The following is a 20,311-nucleotide window of genomic DNA, read 5'->3' on the forward strand; positions in this document are numbered from 1 at the left end:
TCTTCTCCCTAATGACCTACCTACCAACCCTCTCAATTATGTGACTTAGAAGTCCTGTTTGGCTAATCACAACCCAATATATCCTTCAACCTATTTACTGAATAGTTGCTAAACTTTGCTTTCTCCCAAGAACCTCCTGTTCTGAGCTGCCCATGCCCATGCCCATTTCACCCATGGGAAGCCAAAAGAAGAAGGGGGTTCTTCTTTCTCCCAGTCTTCATGCACTCCAGGGCCGAGAGTGGACACTAGCTTGTGGAAAATAAAGTTTGCTGGGTACTGAATACTACAAAATTGGGGGGCTATCTTTAGAAAAATACAAAATTATAAATACAAACATCTTCTGATACTTCTCTCTTTCACTTTGTGGATCACTCTACTACATTCTCTGAGGACATAGGAACCTTGAAATGACTACTATATACCATATGAAGGAAGGGGTGAATCATCCAAAACTCCAGATTCCTTGATCTTTTCCTTCTTCAGTGTCAATGATTTTTACTCCACAGCATTACAGCAAACCACTGCTTGGCCACCCTATGGACCTTGTTATACAATTTGCAACTGCTCCAACTCTGCAATCCTACATTTAAATTTTTCATTCTCTGACCACAAGTCCCCTCCCTCTATCTCTTTCACTCTCAGGTCAAAGATCCCCATTAATTTTGTTTTCTATTTGTTCAGCTACTTTCCGACATTACTTCCTTTTTCTTCCTGAGTAAATACTAGCCACTAAGTAGGGTGCACTCTAGGGTGAAAATTTAAGAAAGCACTCATGTTCAGGGTCATGCAAGGGCATGGTATATATAATGAGTATGATGCATTACTTTAATTTCTCGCTATTACACTGAACTTTCTTGAATCCTTGCCCTTCCTTCCACAAGCCTTCCAAAACCAGTCATTGATCCAAACAGTCATTCAATGTCTCTCCCATGCAACTGAGTATGACTGAGCAAGTGACATACCACTGCAGATGAGGGACAATACAAATTACTGATCCTCACTCTAGGTCAGCCTTCAACTCTACTAGCAACCCTTTTGCACATCTGTAGATGACTGCTTTCTCTCTTCCCTGCAGCAGTATGGCAGACATTGTTAGTTGTCAATTTCATTAATACACATTTTCTGCTTTAGTCACAGCATCTCAATTTATTTCAAGTAGAAATATGCCCAGCTAAAAGACAACTACATTTCACCCATGGGAAGCCAAAATGGTATAATCTGAAGTTGGGTAGGTGTTCTAGTAAAGTTCCTTAAAAGCAAAACTGATGACAGAGAGAAGCTGTAGGCAACCTCTGTGCTCTTTTTTACCCTTTTCCCTCTCAACTCCCTGCTTTCTGCCTGGAACAGGCATCTTGAAACGGTTGCCAGTTCGAAGATGGAAACCATTGCTAAGCATGGCAGAGCAGAAAGAAAGGAGATTGGGTTCTTTGTGACAGCAATGAGCTTCCAGACCAGCGCTGGATGGATGGCATATATTCAGATTTCTCCATGTGAAAGAAAAACTTTTATCCAGTGTCAGGCACTACTATTTCTGCTCATACACAATTTCTATCTAGTAATACAGTCATCCCAAATTTTTCAGGGCTCCCTGTAAGTCTCATTCCCGCCTTCCACTGAAAAAAATCAAGGTCATCAGATGCTAAAGCACTGAATCCCTGCCTTCGGGACTTCATTTCCCTCTTATCTCAGTAACTTGGGTCCAAGGCAGAGCATTGTAACTAGGCTTAGCAAAACTTGCCTTGTGCTTCCTAACATCCCTTCTCTCTCCACTATAGGGAACATCTCCCCCTCTGTCCATTCTGGCCATAAAGATACCGAAATCTCTACCTTTAACAAACAAAACAACAACGTCACAATCGTCCTTCCAACCCCACGACTCCCGGTAACTACTCTCCTGGAAGACTTTCCTTTCTCCCACGTGCAAAGAAAGCGGAGTCCGTGTGTGCCAGCTTCTCCCTCAACCTGCCAACCTACCAGCTCACAGACGACTTCTCCAGGCCCCCTGTCCCTCACTCTCCCAACCAATGGCGCCTTAACTGCCAGGTTCTGCTCCCCTGGTTTTTACTCGCCTCAGCGGGAAGCAGGCTGGAGCGCCCCTCCTTTGTGAAACTCCTGCACTGACCAGGCTGGCTTCCTCCTTCCCCTCTCCTTCTCCTCCGTCAGCTCCTCTTCCTGTGTCTGGGGCGTTAGGCCCGAGGGACACCAGGAGCTCAGAGGAGGTGTCCGAAGCTGTCCTAACGGAACACACTCAAATGGAAGGGACAGTCTGGGAGAGAAAAAGGGACAGGGACTGATCCATCCTCTGGAGGCACCGACACTTGGGTGTGCACGCACTGGAGCTCACATGGTGCAGAAAGCTCCCCGCGAGTTTCCTCAGGTGCCTTCAGTCAAGGCAGCCTGGGGGGGGTGGGGGCGGACCTCGTCCAGAGCGCATGCGCGGGCCATCTGCGCTAGAGCTGCACCTGGGCAACAGGCAGCACGTGCCAACCAGGGTATGTAAGGGCCCGAGCCAGGACACCCGGTGCCAGAGACTCTGCAGGTCACGGAGGTAGGTTTGGAGCAGATGGGTGTGCTGGGGCTGCGGGTCCCGGGGGAGCGGAGTAGACTGGATTGTGGGACCGGGGCTGGGCGGGGTGGGGGGTGGGGGTGAGCCGTGGGTAAGGAGACACTGGGCTCAGGGGATGGGCTCCTCCAGACTGGGGAGGAGGTGGTGTGGGGTAGGCATGCTGGCGGTGAGGCCAAAGACCAGTACTCGCAGGCCGGGTCCAAGCCACTGCCCCGGGTGGAGCTCCTGGGGTGCCCCTTGCGCTCCAGGCACGGCACAGTTTCCCTCTTTGCCTCCCAGGCCTCAGTCTAATTTTGGTGTTGCTGCTGCTCTGGGAACTGAGGTGTTCTGGTAAGATGCGGCCCTGCCCGTGGGCAGCACTGCTCAGGTCCTCAGTGCAGTGCAGCCCTGTGTCCCCCATCCCAGGCGAGTGGGAAGAGATGGTGAGGACCCTGCCACCCAGGCTTGGGGGTTCGGAAAGGGAAGTAGGATGATTTCTCCCTTCACGGCAGTATACAGCACTGAGCGCCACTGCCTTTTCCTAAATACAAACACCTGTTTTTCAGCCTAGAAAATGAACTCCTCTTCAGAAAACAATGCACATTTTGAGGGCAGTAACGCCAGACCGTTTTTTTATGTGCATGCCGTGGGCCAGCAGACTTACCCGAGTCCTTGGTACCAGAATCCCAGCTATAATCCGTTCTGTGTTCCTGGGGCAGGTAAGAAATTCAAGAAGCTCAGTGGGGTTAGGGACCCTCCCCCTCAAGCAATGCCCGAGAGTTTCTAATACCTTAAAATCCATGACTTCCCTTCCCTCACTCTGTCCTGACACAGATATTATGGCAGCATACAGGGGCAGTGTTTGAAGTTCACATTAATAGATAAAATTTGAATTCTATATGCCAGTTATTCTGCCAAATACTGGAAGTAGGTTCTCTCATTTGACCTCAACAGCCCCATGAGCTAGGTATTATTGCTGTTTATGCTTTACAAACCGGGGAACAGAGGCTCAGAGCCCCCGACTTGCTCAGAGTTACACAGGAGTCAAACCAAAATTCTATTATGAGACCAGTCTTACAGAGGCACCTTAGAGCTCCTAGTCCCTATAAGTTTTTCAACAAGGCCTAAAGATTCTTAAAGCTCTCCTGGTGAGGTCAAAAAAGTACTTTAGGAGAAGAATGATGAGGTTTAAGTGTTTGGGAGGTAGAAATCTAGGATTTCATACATTATGGGATGGGAGGGGGTTTAAGCAGGGCAGAAGGATCCATGGAGTGATTCTCCCTTCTCATGCCTCCAGCGGCAAAGATAATGTTAAATCTATTCTTCAGGGCGCCTGGGTGGCTCAGTGGGTTAAGCCGCTGCCTTCGGCTCAGGTCATGATCCCATGCTCGGCCATGATCCCTGCTCGGCAGGGAGCCTGCTTCCCTCTCTCTCTCTCTCTGCCTGCCTCTCAGTCTACTTGTGATTTCTCTCTGTTAAATAAATAAATAAATAATCTTAAAAAAAAAAAAATCTATTCTTCAGTGTACCTGTTGTAGATAAAGCATGTTGTGTATTGTATGCAACTGTTTTCCAAGGAGAAAACTAGGTATGATAAGGACAGATTTTTAGTCCATCAATCACTGATCCCACCTAAGTAGTAGAATCTTTAGTCCAAGGAGCTCCTAGTGGAAACCATTTTAAAATTGCAGTCTGAGGAATAAGGAATTTTGCCAGCATATGACCTATGGACTTCAGCTCCTCATTGTGTCTCCCAACAAGACTGCCTACCTGACCTATTTTGAACTTGTACCACCACGTGGTCTAGTTCTTAAAGAAATTTTTATATATAAACATTCCATTAGCTTTTTCTGGTGATCCCTAATTAATACAGATGTTGAAATGTGATTTTGGAATAGTCCAGATGAAGGAATTGTCTGAGGAAGATTCTTGAGGTCAGAGGATGGAAAATTCCTGAGAGAAAGAAATGCATATTGTATCTTGAACTTTAATTAAAAGGCTGAGATTCTGTACTTGTGCACTTTTTTTCATGCAATTCCCCTTAAGGTTTACCATATTTGTCCTGAGAGTTGTGGTTTAGGAGAATTAGAGTGATAAGTACTGGGAGTAGGAATCCCATCTGTGTTGTTTGTTTGCTTGTTTGTTTTAATTGCAACCTAACTCAGATATTTTAGTGGGGAAAAAAAAAAGTTCATATGACTTACTGTTTTGTGCAACCAAGAATTCCAAGAAAAGCCATTTCAGGCTAGCTAAATAGGGACTCCAAGGATGTAATCCGTATTCGAATCTATATTCCTTTATTTCTAATTTTGTTTTTTTTCCTAGGTTTTGACTTTCTCTGTATTCTCATTCTCAACCATTTCAAAGTGACAAAGATAGTTACAGAATTTGTGGGCCTGTAATGATTTTCTGGCTAAGGATCCCAGAGAAGAGCCTTCCCTTCCAGTAGTTTCAAAAAGAGTTCCAAAACTGACTCCTGGTGGTTTGGCTTTGCCACATGTTATCCTTGTTGTACTTACCACCCAGAAGATGAACTAGTCTCCTTGATTAGTCTAGATTATATGCCCCAGGTTGAAGGTGGTATGAGCCTGTTAGATTCCATTTGGGCAGAGGTCCTTTTTGAAGGACCTATTGCCAAGAGAAGAATGGATGCCAGTACAGAAAGATGTTGATTGAAGATAATTTACACCATTTTTGGATAGAGTTAAGTAGGAAATGAGAGGAATATATTAGAATTTGTTAAATAGCTTGATGAAATGGTATATTAAACAGCATGTCCATCATAGCCAAGGTTGTAAAGATGTTCCTTGAGGGAATATAACATGAGTTCAGTTGAACAAGTGGACTCAAAAGCATTCTGGATGTACTAACCTAAAGGGCAGGGATTATTGTGGTTTATTTTGTACCTAGTCATTCTGACTAGGAATTATTCAGAATGAGAGGTGTAACTATTTTATGAGTAACAGAACATCTCTTCAATTGAAACTGGCTTAAATCATTTTTTTAATTGAAAAACTAACCAAATGCATGGGCTAACAATTAAAATAGTATATAAACAAGGAATGAAGTCTTTAGCCCCTAATCCCTTTTCCCAGTCTCCCAGTATCCTCCCTGAGTCAGAAAATGTTGCCAGTGATTTGGGTATCTTTCTGATATATTCTATGCATATTCAAGGATCTCTACCTGTATTTAGTAGGCTTTTTAAAAAAAAAATTATTGACTTATTGACATATAATGTATTATGTTTCAGGGGTACGGGTCTGTGAATCATCAGGCTTACACAATTCACAGCACTCACCATAGCACATACCCTCCCCAATGCCCTTCACCCAGCCACCCTATCCCTACCCACCCCACACCCCAACAACTCTCAGTTTGTTTCCTGAGATTAAGAGTCTCTTATGGTCTGTATCCCTCCCTGTCCCATCTTGTTTCATTTTTTCCCCTGCCTTTCTCCTATGACCCGCTCTGCCTCTCAAATTCCTCCTATCAGAAAGATCATATGACAATTGTCTTTCTGTGATTGACTTATTTTGGTTAGCATAATACCCTCTAGTTCCATCCATATTGTTGCAAATGGCGAAATTTCAGGTCTTTGATGGCTGCAAAGTATTCCAGAGAGAGAGAGAGAGAGAGCGTGTACACACACACACACACACACCACACCTTCTTTATCCATTCATCTGTTGATGGACATCTAGGCTCTTTCCATAGTTTGACTATTGTGGACATTGCTGCTATAAACATTGAGGTGAATGTGCCTCTTCGGATCATTACATTTGTATCTTTAGGGTAAATACCCAGTAGTGCAATTGCTGGGTCGTAGGGTACTACTATTTTCAACTTTTTGAGGAACCTCCATACTCTTTTTTTTTTTTTTTTAAGATTTTACTTATTTATTTGACAAAGATCACAAGTAGGCAGAGAGGCAGGCAGAGGCAGAGAGAGGGGGAAGCAGGCTACCCGCTGAGCAGAGAGCCTGATGCAGGGCTCTATCCCAGAACCCTGGGATCATGACCGGAGCCGAAGACAGGCTTTAACCCATTGAGCCACCCAGGTGCCCCGACTATTTCCTTTGCTGAGCAAAAGCTTTCAATCTTGATGAAGTCCTAATAGTTCATTTTTGCCCTTGCTTCCCTTGCCTCTGGTGAGATTTTTAGGAAGAAGTCGCTGTAACTGGGGACAAAGAGCTTGCTGTCTGTGGTCTCAAGGATTTTGATGGATTCCTGTCTCACATTGAGCTCTTTCATCCATTTTAAGTCTATTTTGTGTGTGGTGCGAGGAAATGGTCCAGTTTCATTCTTCTGCACGTGTCCAATTTTCCCAACACCATTTGTTGAAGAGGCTGTATGTTTTTCCATCGGACATTCTTTCCTGCTTTGTCGAAGATTAGTTAATCATAGAGTTGAGGGTCCATTTCTGGGCTCTCTATTCTGTTCCATTGATCTATGTGTCTGTTGTTGTGTCAGTACCATACTGTCTTGATGATGACAGCTTTGTAATAGAGCTTGAAGTCTGGAATTGTGGTGCCGCCAACTTTGGTTTTCTCTTTCAATAGCTTCTTTTTTTTTTTTTTAAAGCTTTCATTTATTTAATTGACAGAGAGAGAGAGAGAGTGCACAAACGGGGGGAGAGGGAGGAGAAGCAGGCTCCTCACCGAACAGGGAGCCCAGTGCGGGGGTCAGTTCTAGGACCCTAGGATCACGACCTGAGCTGAAGGCAGATACTTAACCAACTGAGTCACCCAGGCCCCCTAGGAGGCTTCATTTTTTAGAGCAATTTTGGTGCACAGCAAAGTGGAGCAGAAGGCAGAAAGATTTCCCATATGCCCTCCATTGTGCATAACCTTTCCCATTATCAACATCCCTCACCAGTGTGATATTTGTTATAATCAGTGAACCTAAAATGGTACATTTCACCCTCAGGTTATGTTAGGGTGTGTTCTTAGAGCTGCATGTTCTGTGGTTTTGGATAAATACATCATAAAAGATAGCCACCATTATGATACTGAATTGAATAGTTTCACTGCTCTAAAAATTCTTTGCCTATTCATGCCTCCATTCTTCCTAACCCCTGGCAACCACTTATCTTTTTACTGGCTCCATAGCATTGCCTATTCCAGAAAGTTGTATCATTGGAATCATATAGTATGTAGTTTTTTCATATTGGCTTTTTCTACATAGTACTACCCATTTTAAGTTTCCTTATATCTTTTTGTTACTTGATAACTCATTTGTTTTTACTGCTGAATCATATTGCATTATCTGAATTATGACATTTATACATCCATTTATCTACTGAAGGATATCTTGGTTTTTCCCAAGTTTTGGAATATGTTTAGTTTTGCAAGAAATTGCCAAACTTTCTTCCTTTCACACTATTTTAAAGCATTTACATCTGTACCATCTTGCATTTCCACTAGCAATCAGAGTTCCTGTTGCTGCACATACTCGTCAATACTGGGTATTATTACCAGTGTTTAAGACTTCAGCCATTCTAGTACTTGTACAGTATCTCATTGCTCTAATTTGCATTTCCCTGATGAAATATTATGTGGAGCATGTTTTCATGTTTATTTGGCAAGGTTTCTTTTCTTTTTTTTTTATTTTAAGATTTTTATTTATTTATTTGACTGACAGAGATCACAAGTAGGTGGAGAGGCAGGCAGAGAGAGAGAGAGGAGGAAGGAGGCTCCCCGCTGAGCAGAAAGGCCGATGTGGGGCTCGATCCCAGGACCCTGGGATTAAAGGCAGAGGCTTTAACCCACTGAACCACCCAGGCACCCCTGTCTGTGTATTTTCTTTGATGAGATTATCTGTTAAGGTCTATAGCCTCTTTTAAAATCAGGTTATTTTCTTAATATTTTAAGGGTTCTTTATATATTTTGGGTAATAGTCCTTTATGAGGCATGTATTTATAAATATTTTCTCCTGGTCTGTGACTTTTCAGTTGACAGTATCAGTATATTTTGAAGAGTTCTTAATTTTACTGATAGCTTATCAAGTTCTTTCTTGCATGGATCATGTATGCCACTGGTATTTTGTCTAAGAAGTCATCACCATACCCAAGAACATCTAGGTTTTCTCTGGTGTTAACTTCTTGTTCTTACAGTTTCTGTGTTTTACATGGAGGTCTGTGGTCCTTTCTGAGTTAATTTTTGTGAAGGATGTTTGTTGTGAGGTATGTGTCTAGGGTTGCATTTGCACGTATATGTCCAGTTCCAGGATGATTTGTTGAAAAAACTGTCATTGGTCCATTGTATTGTCTTTGCTCCTTTGTCAAATATTGGTTGATTATATTTATATGGGTCTGTGTGTAGGGTCTCTATTCTATCCTACATTGATCTATTTGTAATTTAAGTGTTTGGTAGACTTCACCAGTGAGCCCTTCTGGGCCTGGTGCTTTCTGTTCTGGATGGTTATCAGTTAGGTGATTCATTTCTTTAATATATAGAAATCTGTGCAGATGTCCATTTCTACTGGTCTGAGCCTGTCCAACTTTATCTTTCAAGGAATTGGCCCATTTTTTATAGGTTTGGAAAGTTGTGACAATAGAGTTCATAGTATTCTTTCCATCTTTTTTAAAATAGGATTTTTATTTTAAGATTATTTATTTATTTATTTGGCAGACAGAGATCACAAGTAGGCAGAGAGGCAGGTAGAGCTGGGGAGGGGGGGTGGGAAGCAGGCTACCTGCTGAGCAGAGAGCCCAATGCGGGGCTTGATCCCAGGACACTGGGATCATGACCTGAGTCAGAGGCAGAGGCTGTAACCTAGAGAAACCCAGGTGCCCCATCTTTTTTACTGTCTGTGGAATCTGTAGTGATGTACCCTCTTTCATTTCTGATATTAGTCATTTGTGTCTTCATTGATTCAGTGTTATTTAGTAAGGCATTTAATCTCAAAATATTTGGGGGATTTTACAGCTATCTTTGTTTTCTATACTCAGTTGTAGGCTAAGAGCAGACACTATATGATTAATGTACTTTTTAATCTGTGTAAGTGTTTTGGTGCATGTTCCATATGGGTATGAGCTGTGTATTCTGCTTGATGAAGTAGTCTGTGGATGTCAGTTATTTCTAGTTGGTTAAAGGTGCTGTTTAGATCAATTGTCCTTAGTGATTTTTTTTTTTTTTTTTTTTTACCCACTGCATCTGCCATTTTTTGTTTACTATTAGCACAGAACATCTTTCTCCATGCATTTACTTTTCATCCTTGTCTTTATGTTGAAAGTGAATTTTTTCACAGACTACACAGGTTTTGGCTTTTAGTATACCTTGTAATGTTTTCTTGATTGCCAGGCATTTTGTGCTGGATAAAAAGTACTGCTTTAAATAGGCCTTTAGTAACATGTTAAGTTGGGGAGGTGGGACAGGAATCATAGTCCTATGGTTACTGAAGAACTGTAGTTTTAGGTCTCGGTCTTTTAGTGAGATGGTGCCTTTGAACTCTGAACCATACATGTTCTTCACCTTCCTCTTCCCATTGGATAGGGAAGGGTTGTTAGGGTGGGTTTGAGATAAGTATTTGCCTACTCCCTTATCAGTTAGGCTCTGGTTAACTAGCTTGTCCTGAGGTCCAGTGTTGGTAGGAATAGAGTTTTCCTTTATATGTCACCATTGTTTCTCTTCCCCACTTTTCCTGTGGGATTTCTTTCCTAGATTTACTGTAAGAAACTGGTTGAGCTACTGCAGATAAAACTCAAAACAAGGAAGGGAGTGAGGGTTCATTACGAAAGGGTCCCCTTGAAGTTTTTTTAACTTGTTCATTCTGAGCCTTTAATTTGTCGATAACAGTTCAGGTTTCCCTATCCTACTACTAGTTCCCATGGACTTTTTACCTCTTGGGTTTGTGCCCCTGTAAGTTGTGCTTGTCTGCATTCACATATCTCTCCAACATTGGGGATAGCACTTTGTTCTGTAACCTACTGCTGTGTAGAATATGGGAAGAATTCTTGATTTTTCAGTTGAGCTTTTAACTTTGTTCAGAGTAAGTGACTTCCAAACTTCTTACATATTCTTCTTACGTACAACCAGAAATTATACCAGCTTTTTTTTTTTTTAAAGACTTTATTTATTTATTTGACAGAGACACAGCAAGAGAGGGAACACAAGCAGGAGGAGTGGGAGAGGGAGAAGCAGGCTTCCCACTGAGCAGGGAGCCTGATGTGGGGTTCGATCCCAGGACCCTGGGATCATGACTTGAGCCAAAGGCAGAGCCACCCAGATGCCCCATCTACCAGCTTTTAACATTAATTAGGCATGCAGTACACATACTTGTACAATTGAAATAGAGGGCCAAATACATGCTTTTATAAATAGGCTGATTTTGTTTTTTTTTTTTTTTTTTTTAAAGATTTTATTTATTTGTCAGAGAGAGCGAGCGAGAGCGAGCACAGGCAGACAGAGTGGAAGGCAGAGTCAGACGGAGAAGCAGGCTCCCTGCGGAGCAAGGAGCCCGATATGGGACTCGATCCCAGGACGCTGGGATCATGACCTGAGCCGAAGGCAGCTGCTTAACCAACTGAGCCACCCAGGCGTCCCAATAGGCTGATTTTGAATCAATATTAAATTCTTTTTGCTGCCTCAGTACTCTCCTTTGTATTAACAAGATGAATTAGTTTTCTTTTGCCATTGGCCAGCATTTCCCCATTAACCCAACCACCCAGCCCCTGGTAACCACTAACTTTCTGAGTTCATCTTCTCTGGATTGTACATAGAAGTGAGATGATATGGCATTTGTCTTTCTCTATCCAATTTTTCTTAGGAAAATGCCCTCAAGGTCCATCTATTGTCACTAATGGTGAGATTTCCATTTAAAAAACAAAAGGTTTTAGCAGTGGAAGAAGTAGGAAAGGAGGAGTTCTTTGAAAAGTGAAGAGAAGTTAGCCTGTGGGGGAACCCACATGTGGCTAGAGCACATAGGCTTAGTGGAAGAATTAGATGATAGATTGACAAATCAGATAATGAGGGCTTTTAAGACATCCTAAGGAATGTGGTCATTGTTCCTCATTTCCCGACTAGCAGTGACAATACTTCAAATTACTTCAAATATTGTCTCTCAAGTGAGGGGTCATACCTCTGGGAGTACCTGGCTGGCTCAGTTGGGAGAGGACCTGACTTTTGATCTTGGGGTTATGAGTTTTAGCCCCACACTGGATATAGAGATTACTTTAAAAAAAAAATAGAGGAAGGAAAGAAAAGATATAAATATAGATAATTTTGGAACTAGTTTGGATTACAGACCTGTGAATGTCAGGGAGATGGGTAAAGGAAGTTCCTGGTAGTAGTTACTGAAGTAAAAACATGGAGATGACTTCAAGTCCTGGTCATGGTAGCAGAAGAGGGAAGGTATTACAAAGAGTAGCCATAGATTTTGCTGATTAGTGAGGGACAAAGTAACAACTCTAACACCTATGTTTATGCAATGAGTAGCTGAATAGGGTCCTGGGAGAGATGCTAGTGGCAGGGACCTGCATTAAGGTATTTTGGTCCATTGTATGATATAGTACAACATGTATGGTAGGAAGTTCTCTGGCTCATGAACTTCATTCTGTTGGCTTCTAACCTCTGTAGGCCATGGCGAAGTCAAGCTGAGACTCATCTACTTCCTTTCGATAAAGAAAGAAATCCATATACTTTTATGTATAAGTAGATTAGGCCAGGACCAAGAGGCATTTTGATGCAGTCTTAAACTATAAAATTGAGTTGATTAGATCAACCTTCATATTGAGTAAATTACCTGATGAACACTGATCTGAATATAATTAATGCTTTTATATACTAAGTAGAAGTTTTATCTTAAATTAATTTGTCACTTATATATATCTGTCTCGCAAAATCAAATGCCATTCCTAACATGAATTTGTATGACAGAAATGTGTCTAGCATTATTGGCACCATTGCCCTGTTTACTTCTGAAGACTGGAAAACAGGGGAAGATGGGTCTGTGAATGAGTAGTGCTGAATAAAAAGGTTTAGAAAGGCCTGTACATACAAAGAACTTTTGTTCTTCCTTGCTGTATATGGGCTGACATAATTATTCTTTCCCCAGCCACAATAATCCTAAGTTACCCTTACTGGGTGCTAGGTCTCTCTGAAAAAGAGTCACTACTAAGTAGGGGTGATTCATAATACACTGATTATTTGATGGCCTGGCGACCAACCCATCGGAACAGATGCCTGCTCTCGTGGTGAAGGAAGGTTCTGGAGGCCCCACGGTTCTGGTCACTGTCCTTTCCCTTGTCAAATCCTGAGGATATTCAGGGAGAAGTGGGGGCCAGTAGCTACCAACTGGCGTTGAAAACACTGCATATTTGACCAACTGGTGTGGTCAGCTGGCTGCGTCCTGGCTTAATGTTGTGACTGGCTACAGGAGACCGAGTGGCTAACTACTGTGTTCTCACCCTAGGTTTCAGAAATGGAAGTCTGTATTTCCCATATTCAGTGATACTCAGTGAGTCTCCTGGCTTCCTCATCCCTCAGTCTCCATTGCCCACTGCCTTTAACCGAAGACCTATGTTTTGTAACACAGCACAGTTCCAGCAGTGTAGTGCCTATGGAAAGAAAACGAAGACGAAAGAGACTCAGACTGAACCTCATCAGGCTGAAAACAAGACTCAGAAACAAGACACCCACTCAGAAGGTGATATGGTGACCAGTATCCCAACTTCTAATAGTGACACAGAAACTGAAAACATTCCTCAAGCAACAGATGGGGTTTTGTCATCTGTTGCCCAGAAGCAGCAGCTACCTGGTGAGAGCCCTTCTCCTAACACTGTATATAGAGCATCACCTCAAGTAAACTATGCGTCTGAGAAAGGGAAAATGGGGCTAGAACAACGCAAAGGATCCCCTGTAACACAGTTCTGGAAGACTTTGAAGGAAACTATCCATTTGTATGACCTGGCTTATGGTAAAGCCATGCCAGACATCATGGTGCAGCATGGTGGGATTTCACAGAGTTCTTGGGAGAATAGAAGTGTGCTTCATAACCATCATGAGGGTGCAGATGGCATTATGTGTAAAGACAAAGAAAGCACTCTGTGGTCGGAACAGTGTCATTGTGTAAGACGTGATGAGGTGGTGAAGTCAGGCTCCATTGTGGACATGAACTTGGGTAAAGAAAAAGGCTATGCAGCTGTTCTCCAATTCCTGTCCTCTCTAGATGAAGCAAAAGACAGAGGTGAAATCCAGGATACTCTGAATTCCAATCTGTGCCAGTCTTCTGGAGATGGCGATAAGCTCCAGCAGGAAAGGCCAGTCTGCTCCAGCAATAAAGCCATTGAGGACCTGAGCCTAGAGTCCAAAATCTGGAGTCCCATTCACTTTGGGGAAAGCATGCTAGACAACAGTAGTGGGGGCCGTGGCTTCCCTGTGAAAGTGGGCAAAGGTGAAGTTGTAGAGAGCAACAGCTACCCTGAGAATTATGTCCTCCCCCCTACCTCCCTCGCCCAGTTCAGCCATGTCGATGAAGGCATTCAGTGTGATGTGAGCCAGTGGCAGGATGCAGAGCATGAGAAATCTCCTGAGCCCTCATCAGAGAGCAGAAAGGCAACAGAAGAATTCAGATGTGGAGAACTGGAAGAGGTGGTAGAGTGGAACAGCTGCTCAAAGCATGTGTCTAGCTCTGCCTGTTTGGCCCAGATGAATAGCAGGTGGGTAGATGAAGGGATTCAGTGTGATAGGAGCTGGTGGCAGGATGCACATCTGGAGATATCCCTTGAGCAAATGCCTTCCAACGATGAAGAGTCATTTCCAGATTGCAAGACTAAGGGATCACGGAGAAGGACCATCAGGAATGGGAGACTGAACACAGATGAAGAAGAAATGACCATGAATGATGAGATTGAGGAGGAGGATCATGAGAACTTCAAGAAGTGTACAAAGATTAAAAAAACTGTGAAAGGCAGGAAGCAGAAGTCCCTGAGAAACTTCTCAAGTGGGAACACAGTCTATTTATTGAAGAAAAATGGTGCCTTGAACACTGTACTTCCCAATGATTCAGAAGACTGTGATTTGGAAGAGGAAGCTGAAGATGAAATGTATGAGATAGAATGCCTCTTGGAAGAAGTTAGTCCACTGGGCTGTGTGATGTCTTCCAAAGGGAAGATTTATGGTGAGGTTGGCAGGATCATCAGGATGCCAGCTGAGTGCTCTCTCCCTCCCCAGCTTATTGTGTGGTGCACCAGAAAAAAGTACATGTTAAAGCTTGGGGAATACGAGAGCATCCCTGTGGTGTGCAAAGTAACAGGACAGGATGGCAGGTTCCAAGGAGAACGTACCATGGCTGTACAGGAGGGATTACAGTCCAAGAGAGTCTCTCCCAAGCCCTGGGAATGTAAGTGACTAATGGACTCATTCCATGGTTGTCTGTGGTGGTTCCCCACTGGGTCCTGGATGCAAAGGCAGCCATAGATCAACAGTATTTCTTAATTTTGGAAGTATGTTCTTAAACAGCTATAGGTGCCCATGTTTATAGGATTGGGAGAAATTCCAGGTTTGAGGTCTTGCATTCTAGGAAACTAATGTAATTTGAACAAAGAACTGTAGGAGTTGATGGAAAGCTGGGTGGTGGTAAAGGACAGGAGGGTTGAAAGAGAAAAGTCAGGGACATAGAGCTAGGTGGAGTTGCTGAGAAAGGGCATTTCATGTGAAGGCAGTGAATTTTGATACAAATTTGGGGGCTGTGGTTTGGAGTAAGAATGGAGACAGTAGCATGAGCTTGATTGGGCAGCCAGGAGAGGTCAAGTGTGTTCCAGGGATTGAGCCTGAGAAGAGCCAGCCAGAAGGGAGGCCTGTGATGAGTTGGGCAAGTGGGTCTAAACAGACTGGGCTAAATAGTAGAAATTTTCCTTTTGAGATTTTTGTCCTGTAGGCAGTAAGAAGGTGCCCAAAGCAAATTGAATAGAGAAGGGACAGGAAGAAATGTGCTCTAGGCCTCTTCAGCTGGCAGTAATAGTGGAAGAGGAATTTGAAGCATGTCCATTTGGCTGAAACCCCTTTATAAAGTCAGTTTAACTGAATATTGGAAGGCAGCTGTGCTTACCACTCTACCACCAACACTTAACTGAACATTGGATATAAAGGGTCCTAACTCACATGGGAGTAAAAGATAACATTTCAGAGAATCCATTAACAAAACTGATTCTTTAAGAAAAAAATAAAAAGGCTGGAAGGGTACCTGGGTGGCTCAGTCAGTTAAGCCTCTGCCTTTGGTTCAGGACATGATCTCAGGGTCCTGGGATCAAGCCCCTCAGCAGGAAGCCTGCTTCTCCCTCTCCTTCTGCCTGTTGCACTGCCTGCTTGTGTTCTCTCTCTATCTCTTGTCAATAGGGGAAAAAAAAAAAAAAAGGCTGGGGTTTGAACTTGTATCTAGAAAAAAATGATAACATCCATAGACAAGGAAGCTTGGAAAAGGAAGTTGTCTTGCTTTACTGTGAGGCTGTCAGTGGGAGGACTGGACTAGCAGATCATACATACCTGGTTGAAGCTTGAGTTTGGATCACCCTATGTTTAGGGAGAGGGCTCCAAGCAGTGGGAAGGGCCCAAAGTAGAGTCTGGGGGATGATTATACCTGGGGAGGAAAAATGAAATGAGGCAGGTAAGTGACAAATGGGATGCATAAGAGCCCCCGGGGAAATTTAATTAAGTTCCAGTCTTAATTTCTAAACCAAAACACTGTCCATCTTACCTTTAGTCTTCTCAAAGTCTCGTTTGCCTCTGCTTTCATTTCCCATCAGTGTGTAGGAATCCGTTTTTTCCATCTTATCACAGCCCTGTGAAGAAGATAACTTTAATTTACTCTTGGTTATACAGTTAAGATGGTAATTTTCAGGCCGAGTTGTCTAGATTGTGTCCATTATTTTGATTTTTTTTTTTTTTTCTGTCAAGGACTACAGAATGATACAGAATAGTATCTTGAACAAAAGATTTTTTTCAAGAAGGGTGTGGTTCCCCCCCGGCTTTGGTTTTTTAAGTAACTTAGATTATTTAATGTATGAATCATTTCTTACTTCAGGTAACTGTGAGAGATGGAAAACCGAGGTACCTTACAAAGTTTCAAACAGATTTGAGACAGATGCTGTAACGTTTAGGAAACAGCAGGTACAGACAGGAAATAGACAGTTGGTATCTGTTCTGTACCTAATTTGGGTGTCTCATGATTGGCTTTTAGGGCTTTGTTTGGGGTTTCCTACTCAGTGCGTGTTCTGCCCTGCAAAACTAACACTGCTGGTGGGCAGTGAAAAATGGCAGCATTCTGACTGGGTAACAGACCTGTAGACCTATATATAGATCCTTCCTTATAAGTAGATTGGAGTCAAAGCCTTTCAGTTCCATGGAATGTCATTGTTATGCTGATTTTCCACGTTTAATTCCCAGGGGTGTTAATGGTAGTCTATTGTGGGTTATATGGGATTTTGTAAGTTATCCCAGTGGTTTATCAAAGTGTCCCAGTTTAGAGCTTGGAGAGCTGGGTACTTGAAGTTCAGGGTCTCTCTTAAGGGGTTACTGGCAAGACCGGCTTCTCTTCACACTGAGTCTTGATATCCCTGCCACACTTTCAACCCCTAGGCCTAGGTGTCAGGGAGCACATGGTTACTGGCCCTTTCAAGGCCATTCCTACGCTACAGGGGTCATAAGAAAAGACTAATACTCATGCTCAGGCAAAATGTTAACACCTTTAACCTTATCGTAAAGATGAACACTAAAGATATTAGTAATGACTCTCTGTATATCTCGAGTTTGTTATACAGCTAATTTAAAGAAATCTTTTATTCTGTTATTTCATAGGAAACAAATTGCTGTGTTCCAGCTACATAGAAGAGCTAAATAGTACATCATCATGATGGCCTAGAACACAGGATTATCCCTTGATTTGAACTAAGAAAGCAATTATACCAACATAAAGAAAATGTGACATTGTAAAGCCTTTGGAATTAAAAGAACTAAAACAACAAATAAATTGAATTGCATGTGTGTTTGATTCTCAAGCATTTTCTTCCCCTCTCCAAATGGCCACATCATTGGTAACACCACCGGTAGAGTTGGGTTATTCATGAATACTTCTGCCAGGTCTATTACTGTCTTGTTACCTCCAGGGACCTTTAAAATGGGGAAGAGGATGGTGAGTTGAGGGCAGAATAAAGAGATGAAGGATGCCCCAAAACAGGAACTATCCTGATGATAGAGACAGCAGCTTATTTATTTTTTACAAATGGAAACCAGGCTTATAGTAGTGCCACTGATCAGTATGTCCGTTGGTGAGTTGTAGTATATGTTACTTACTCCCAGTGTACACTCACAGAAACAAGGCAAACAAGAGAGCTCCTTACACTCAGAAACTACAACCTATTTGGTCAATTTGTGGAACCAGGCTTTTCCCAATAAATGGTACAGGTTAAGGCTGTGACTAAGTGCCAAAATGTTTATATGTGGATGAATACTGTCCTTAAGGGTATTTGTAAGAACAAGGCACATGTAGAAAGGCTAGAGTTGCTTCCTGGAAGGGCTTTCTGGGTGATGGTAGGAATAATATTTTGATACCTATGGATGAGTTCACTCAGTGTTGCCTCTGAGTTGCCCAGTGATGAGTTAACTATATTTGTTTACTCTATTTTTATATTTTTAACTGCATTTTAACTACCTGTGGTAACAAAGTTAACTCTCAAGATGCATTAAGTAGATGGTACAAAGTGATAGCATTGCATGTTTTCACTGAGATGCAAAAAGGCAAGCAAAATATAGTATGGTTTCTAAAGCTGGTCTTATGATAAGCTTTTGTGACTTATCTCCCTCCTAACCCCTACCTAAAAGATTGGGGAGATATTCTAGGAAAATATCTGTGATGCCTATCCCCACCCATGGCTGGAGTATGGGACTCTCCTGTGTGTGTTTTAGTAACACCTGCATTTTCACTTTCATAGCCCATGATATGACATGACAGGAGAGTTACAACATTTTCACCCTTGAGACCATGTATTCTTTAGGGCTGGTAGCTCCATGGAATAGTTTGTATAGAGCTTAGCACATCATATGCACTCAAATATTTGTGAATGAATGGCTTAGTGTCCATTTGGATGAACAGTTTTGGCCTTGTCACTGTTCCATCATTCCAAGCCCAGAACAATCAAAATGGGAAAGCTGAGTTAGGAATGCATTAGCTGGAGTAACTGAACAATAAGGAAGACTTGAGTCCATATAATCCAACTTTCTTGCTTATCTGGGAACCAGGAAGGCATCCATTAACTCCCCACCAACAATCCTGATTCATTCAAATTCCAACAATCTAATTAATTTGCTTATAAATGCTCATAAGAAGATTAAAGAGTGTGGTTTTCATTAACGTGTTAATACGAGTTGAACCTGATTGCTTTTTTGACATCTGCAAAATGAGTTACAAGTGCTTTGGGTGAACTAACTGAAGGCACTTAAACGGACCATAACTGGGACTCTCTGGCTACTGGGAAGATGGTAATGCTGGTATATGGAAGAGCAAGCACAAAAAGAGGACGGGTCCAATGAACACTGTGCCTGCTTTATAATCCTTCCCAAAGTCTTCCCTTTATTCTAGAGGCTAAAAGAGAAGGGAAGCATAAGTCCAAACGAAGGGTACATCCTGACAACACCTTCCCTTTCATTTTCCCAAGCAGTTACTGTACCTCCTGGCACAATGAATTCCTTGGGGTCAGACTCTCACCTGAAGATTTGTGTGCAGAAAATTTAGTGGGGAGTGTTATGGGGAATAAAATCTCTGAAGGGGCAAAGAAAGCCTGATTAAACATAGGGAAGAAGTATGGATGTGATGCAGTAACAACAGTCTTTAGCCAAAGTTCCACTGGGAGCTCCTGAGCTGCAATGATCCTGCAGGGTTGTCTCAACTGGGGTAAGAGGCCACACCATACAGCCCTGCACCCTTTGAAAAGGTCAACTGTGTATTATAATCTAATCATGGGGGTAAACTCCATTATAGTAACATTTCTACAGATTTGGGCAAAAAATTTTGGAGGCTATTTTATAATTCTGCCTACCACAACCGCAATGACAGGTTGATAGATACCTTGGTAGAAGGAGGTCTGGTGACTTCTCTTTCTTTCCTAAATAGGACTGGAGAGTACTGAGTCTGAAAGGAGAGGATTTTAGGATGAAGAACTTTGATCAGCTTGATAGGCTCAGCAGTCTGGGAGTTGGAGCAGAGGAAAAAGAGATTAGGTTGAGGTTCTTCTGGGTAAACTGGGCAAAAAGACTACAGGTCGAGGGATATGACAGACTGAAGTAAAGGACCATGGAACCTAGGCCAGAAACAGTAGACAGAGAAACCTGGAGTGAGAGAGAAGAGACAGGAATTAACTTGCAAGGGTTGCACTAGATGGCAAGATATCTTTCCTTCTTTCTTTCTCTTTCTCTCTTTCTTTCAAGGATTTTATTTATTTATTTGAGACAGTGAAAGAAAGCATGAGTGGAGAGGGAGAAGCAGGCTGCCTGCTAAGCAGGGGACTAATAAGGGAATCAATCGCAGGACCCTGAGATCATGACCTGAGCCGGAGGCAGACACTTAATGGACTGAGCCACCCAGGGGCGCCACAAGATTTCAATTAAAGCAGGAAGTGGAGGAAGGCTTCAGGAAGAAGTTTACACTGAAAAAAATTAAATTAAAAACAATGAAAACAATAACAATAACAACAACAAACCAGGAAGAGATTTAACATTTAGAGCAGTGGTTCTCTAAGTCTGGCCCCCAGACCAACAGTGTCAGCATCATTTGGGCA

The 20,311-nt window shown here is 42.6% G+C and overlaps 1 protein-coding gene across 1 annotated transcript; it reads left to right on the forward strand.

Moving 5' to 3' along the window:
- The first annotated feature begins 1,833 nt into the window (after positions 1–1,833).
- Positions 1,834–17,516, forward strand: LOC101694066. The gene is made up of 4 exons (XM_004762619.3): positions 1,834–2,548; positions 3,112–3,264; positions 12,955–14,883; positions 17,337–17,516. Coding segments are annotated over exons 2-4 (2,076 nt in total). The 5' UTR covers positions 1,834–2,548; positions 3,112–3,119; the 3' UTR covers positions 17,339–17,516.
- The last annotated feature ends 2,795 nt before the right edge of the window (positions 17,517–20,311 follow it).

This window comes from Mustela putorius, unplaced genomic scaffold (genome assembly GCF_011764305.1).
Source record: "Mustela putorius furo isolate JIRA1106 unplaced genomic scaffold, ASM1176430v1.1 tig00003845_pilon_pilon_pilon, whole genome shotgun sequence".
Taxonomy (NCBI): Eukaryota; Metazoa; Chordata; class Mammalia; order Carnivora; family Mustelidae; genus Mustela; species Mustela putorius.

Coding starts and splice junctions, on each gene's coding strand:
- LOC101694066 (XM_004762619.3), top strand. CDS start 3,120: ATGAACTCCTCTTCAGAAAACAATGCACATTTTGAGGGCAGTAACGCC. Junction 3,265..12,954: donor GTTCTGTGTTCCTGGGGCAG/GTAAGAAATTCA, acceptor TTCTCACCCTAG/GTTTCAGAAATGGAAGTCTG.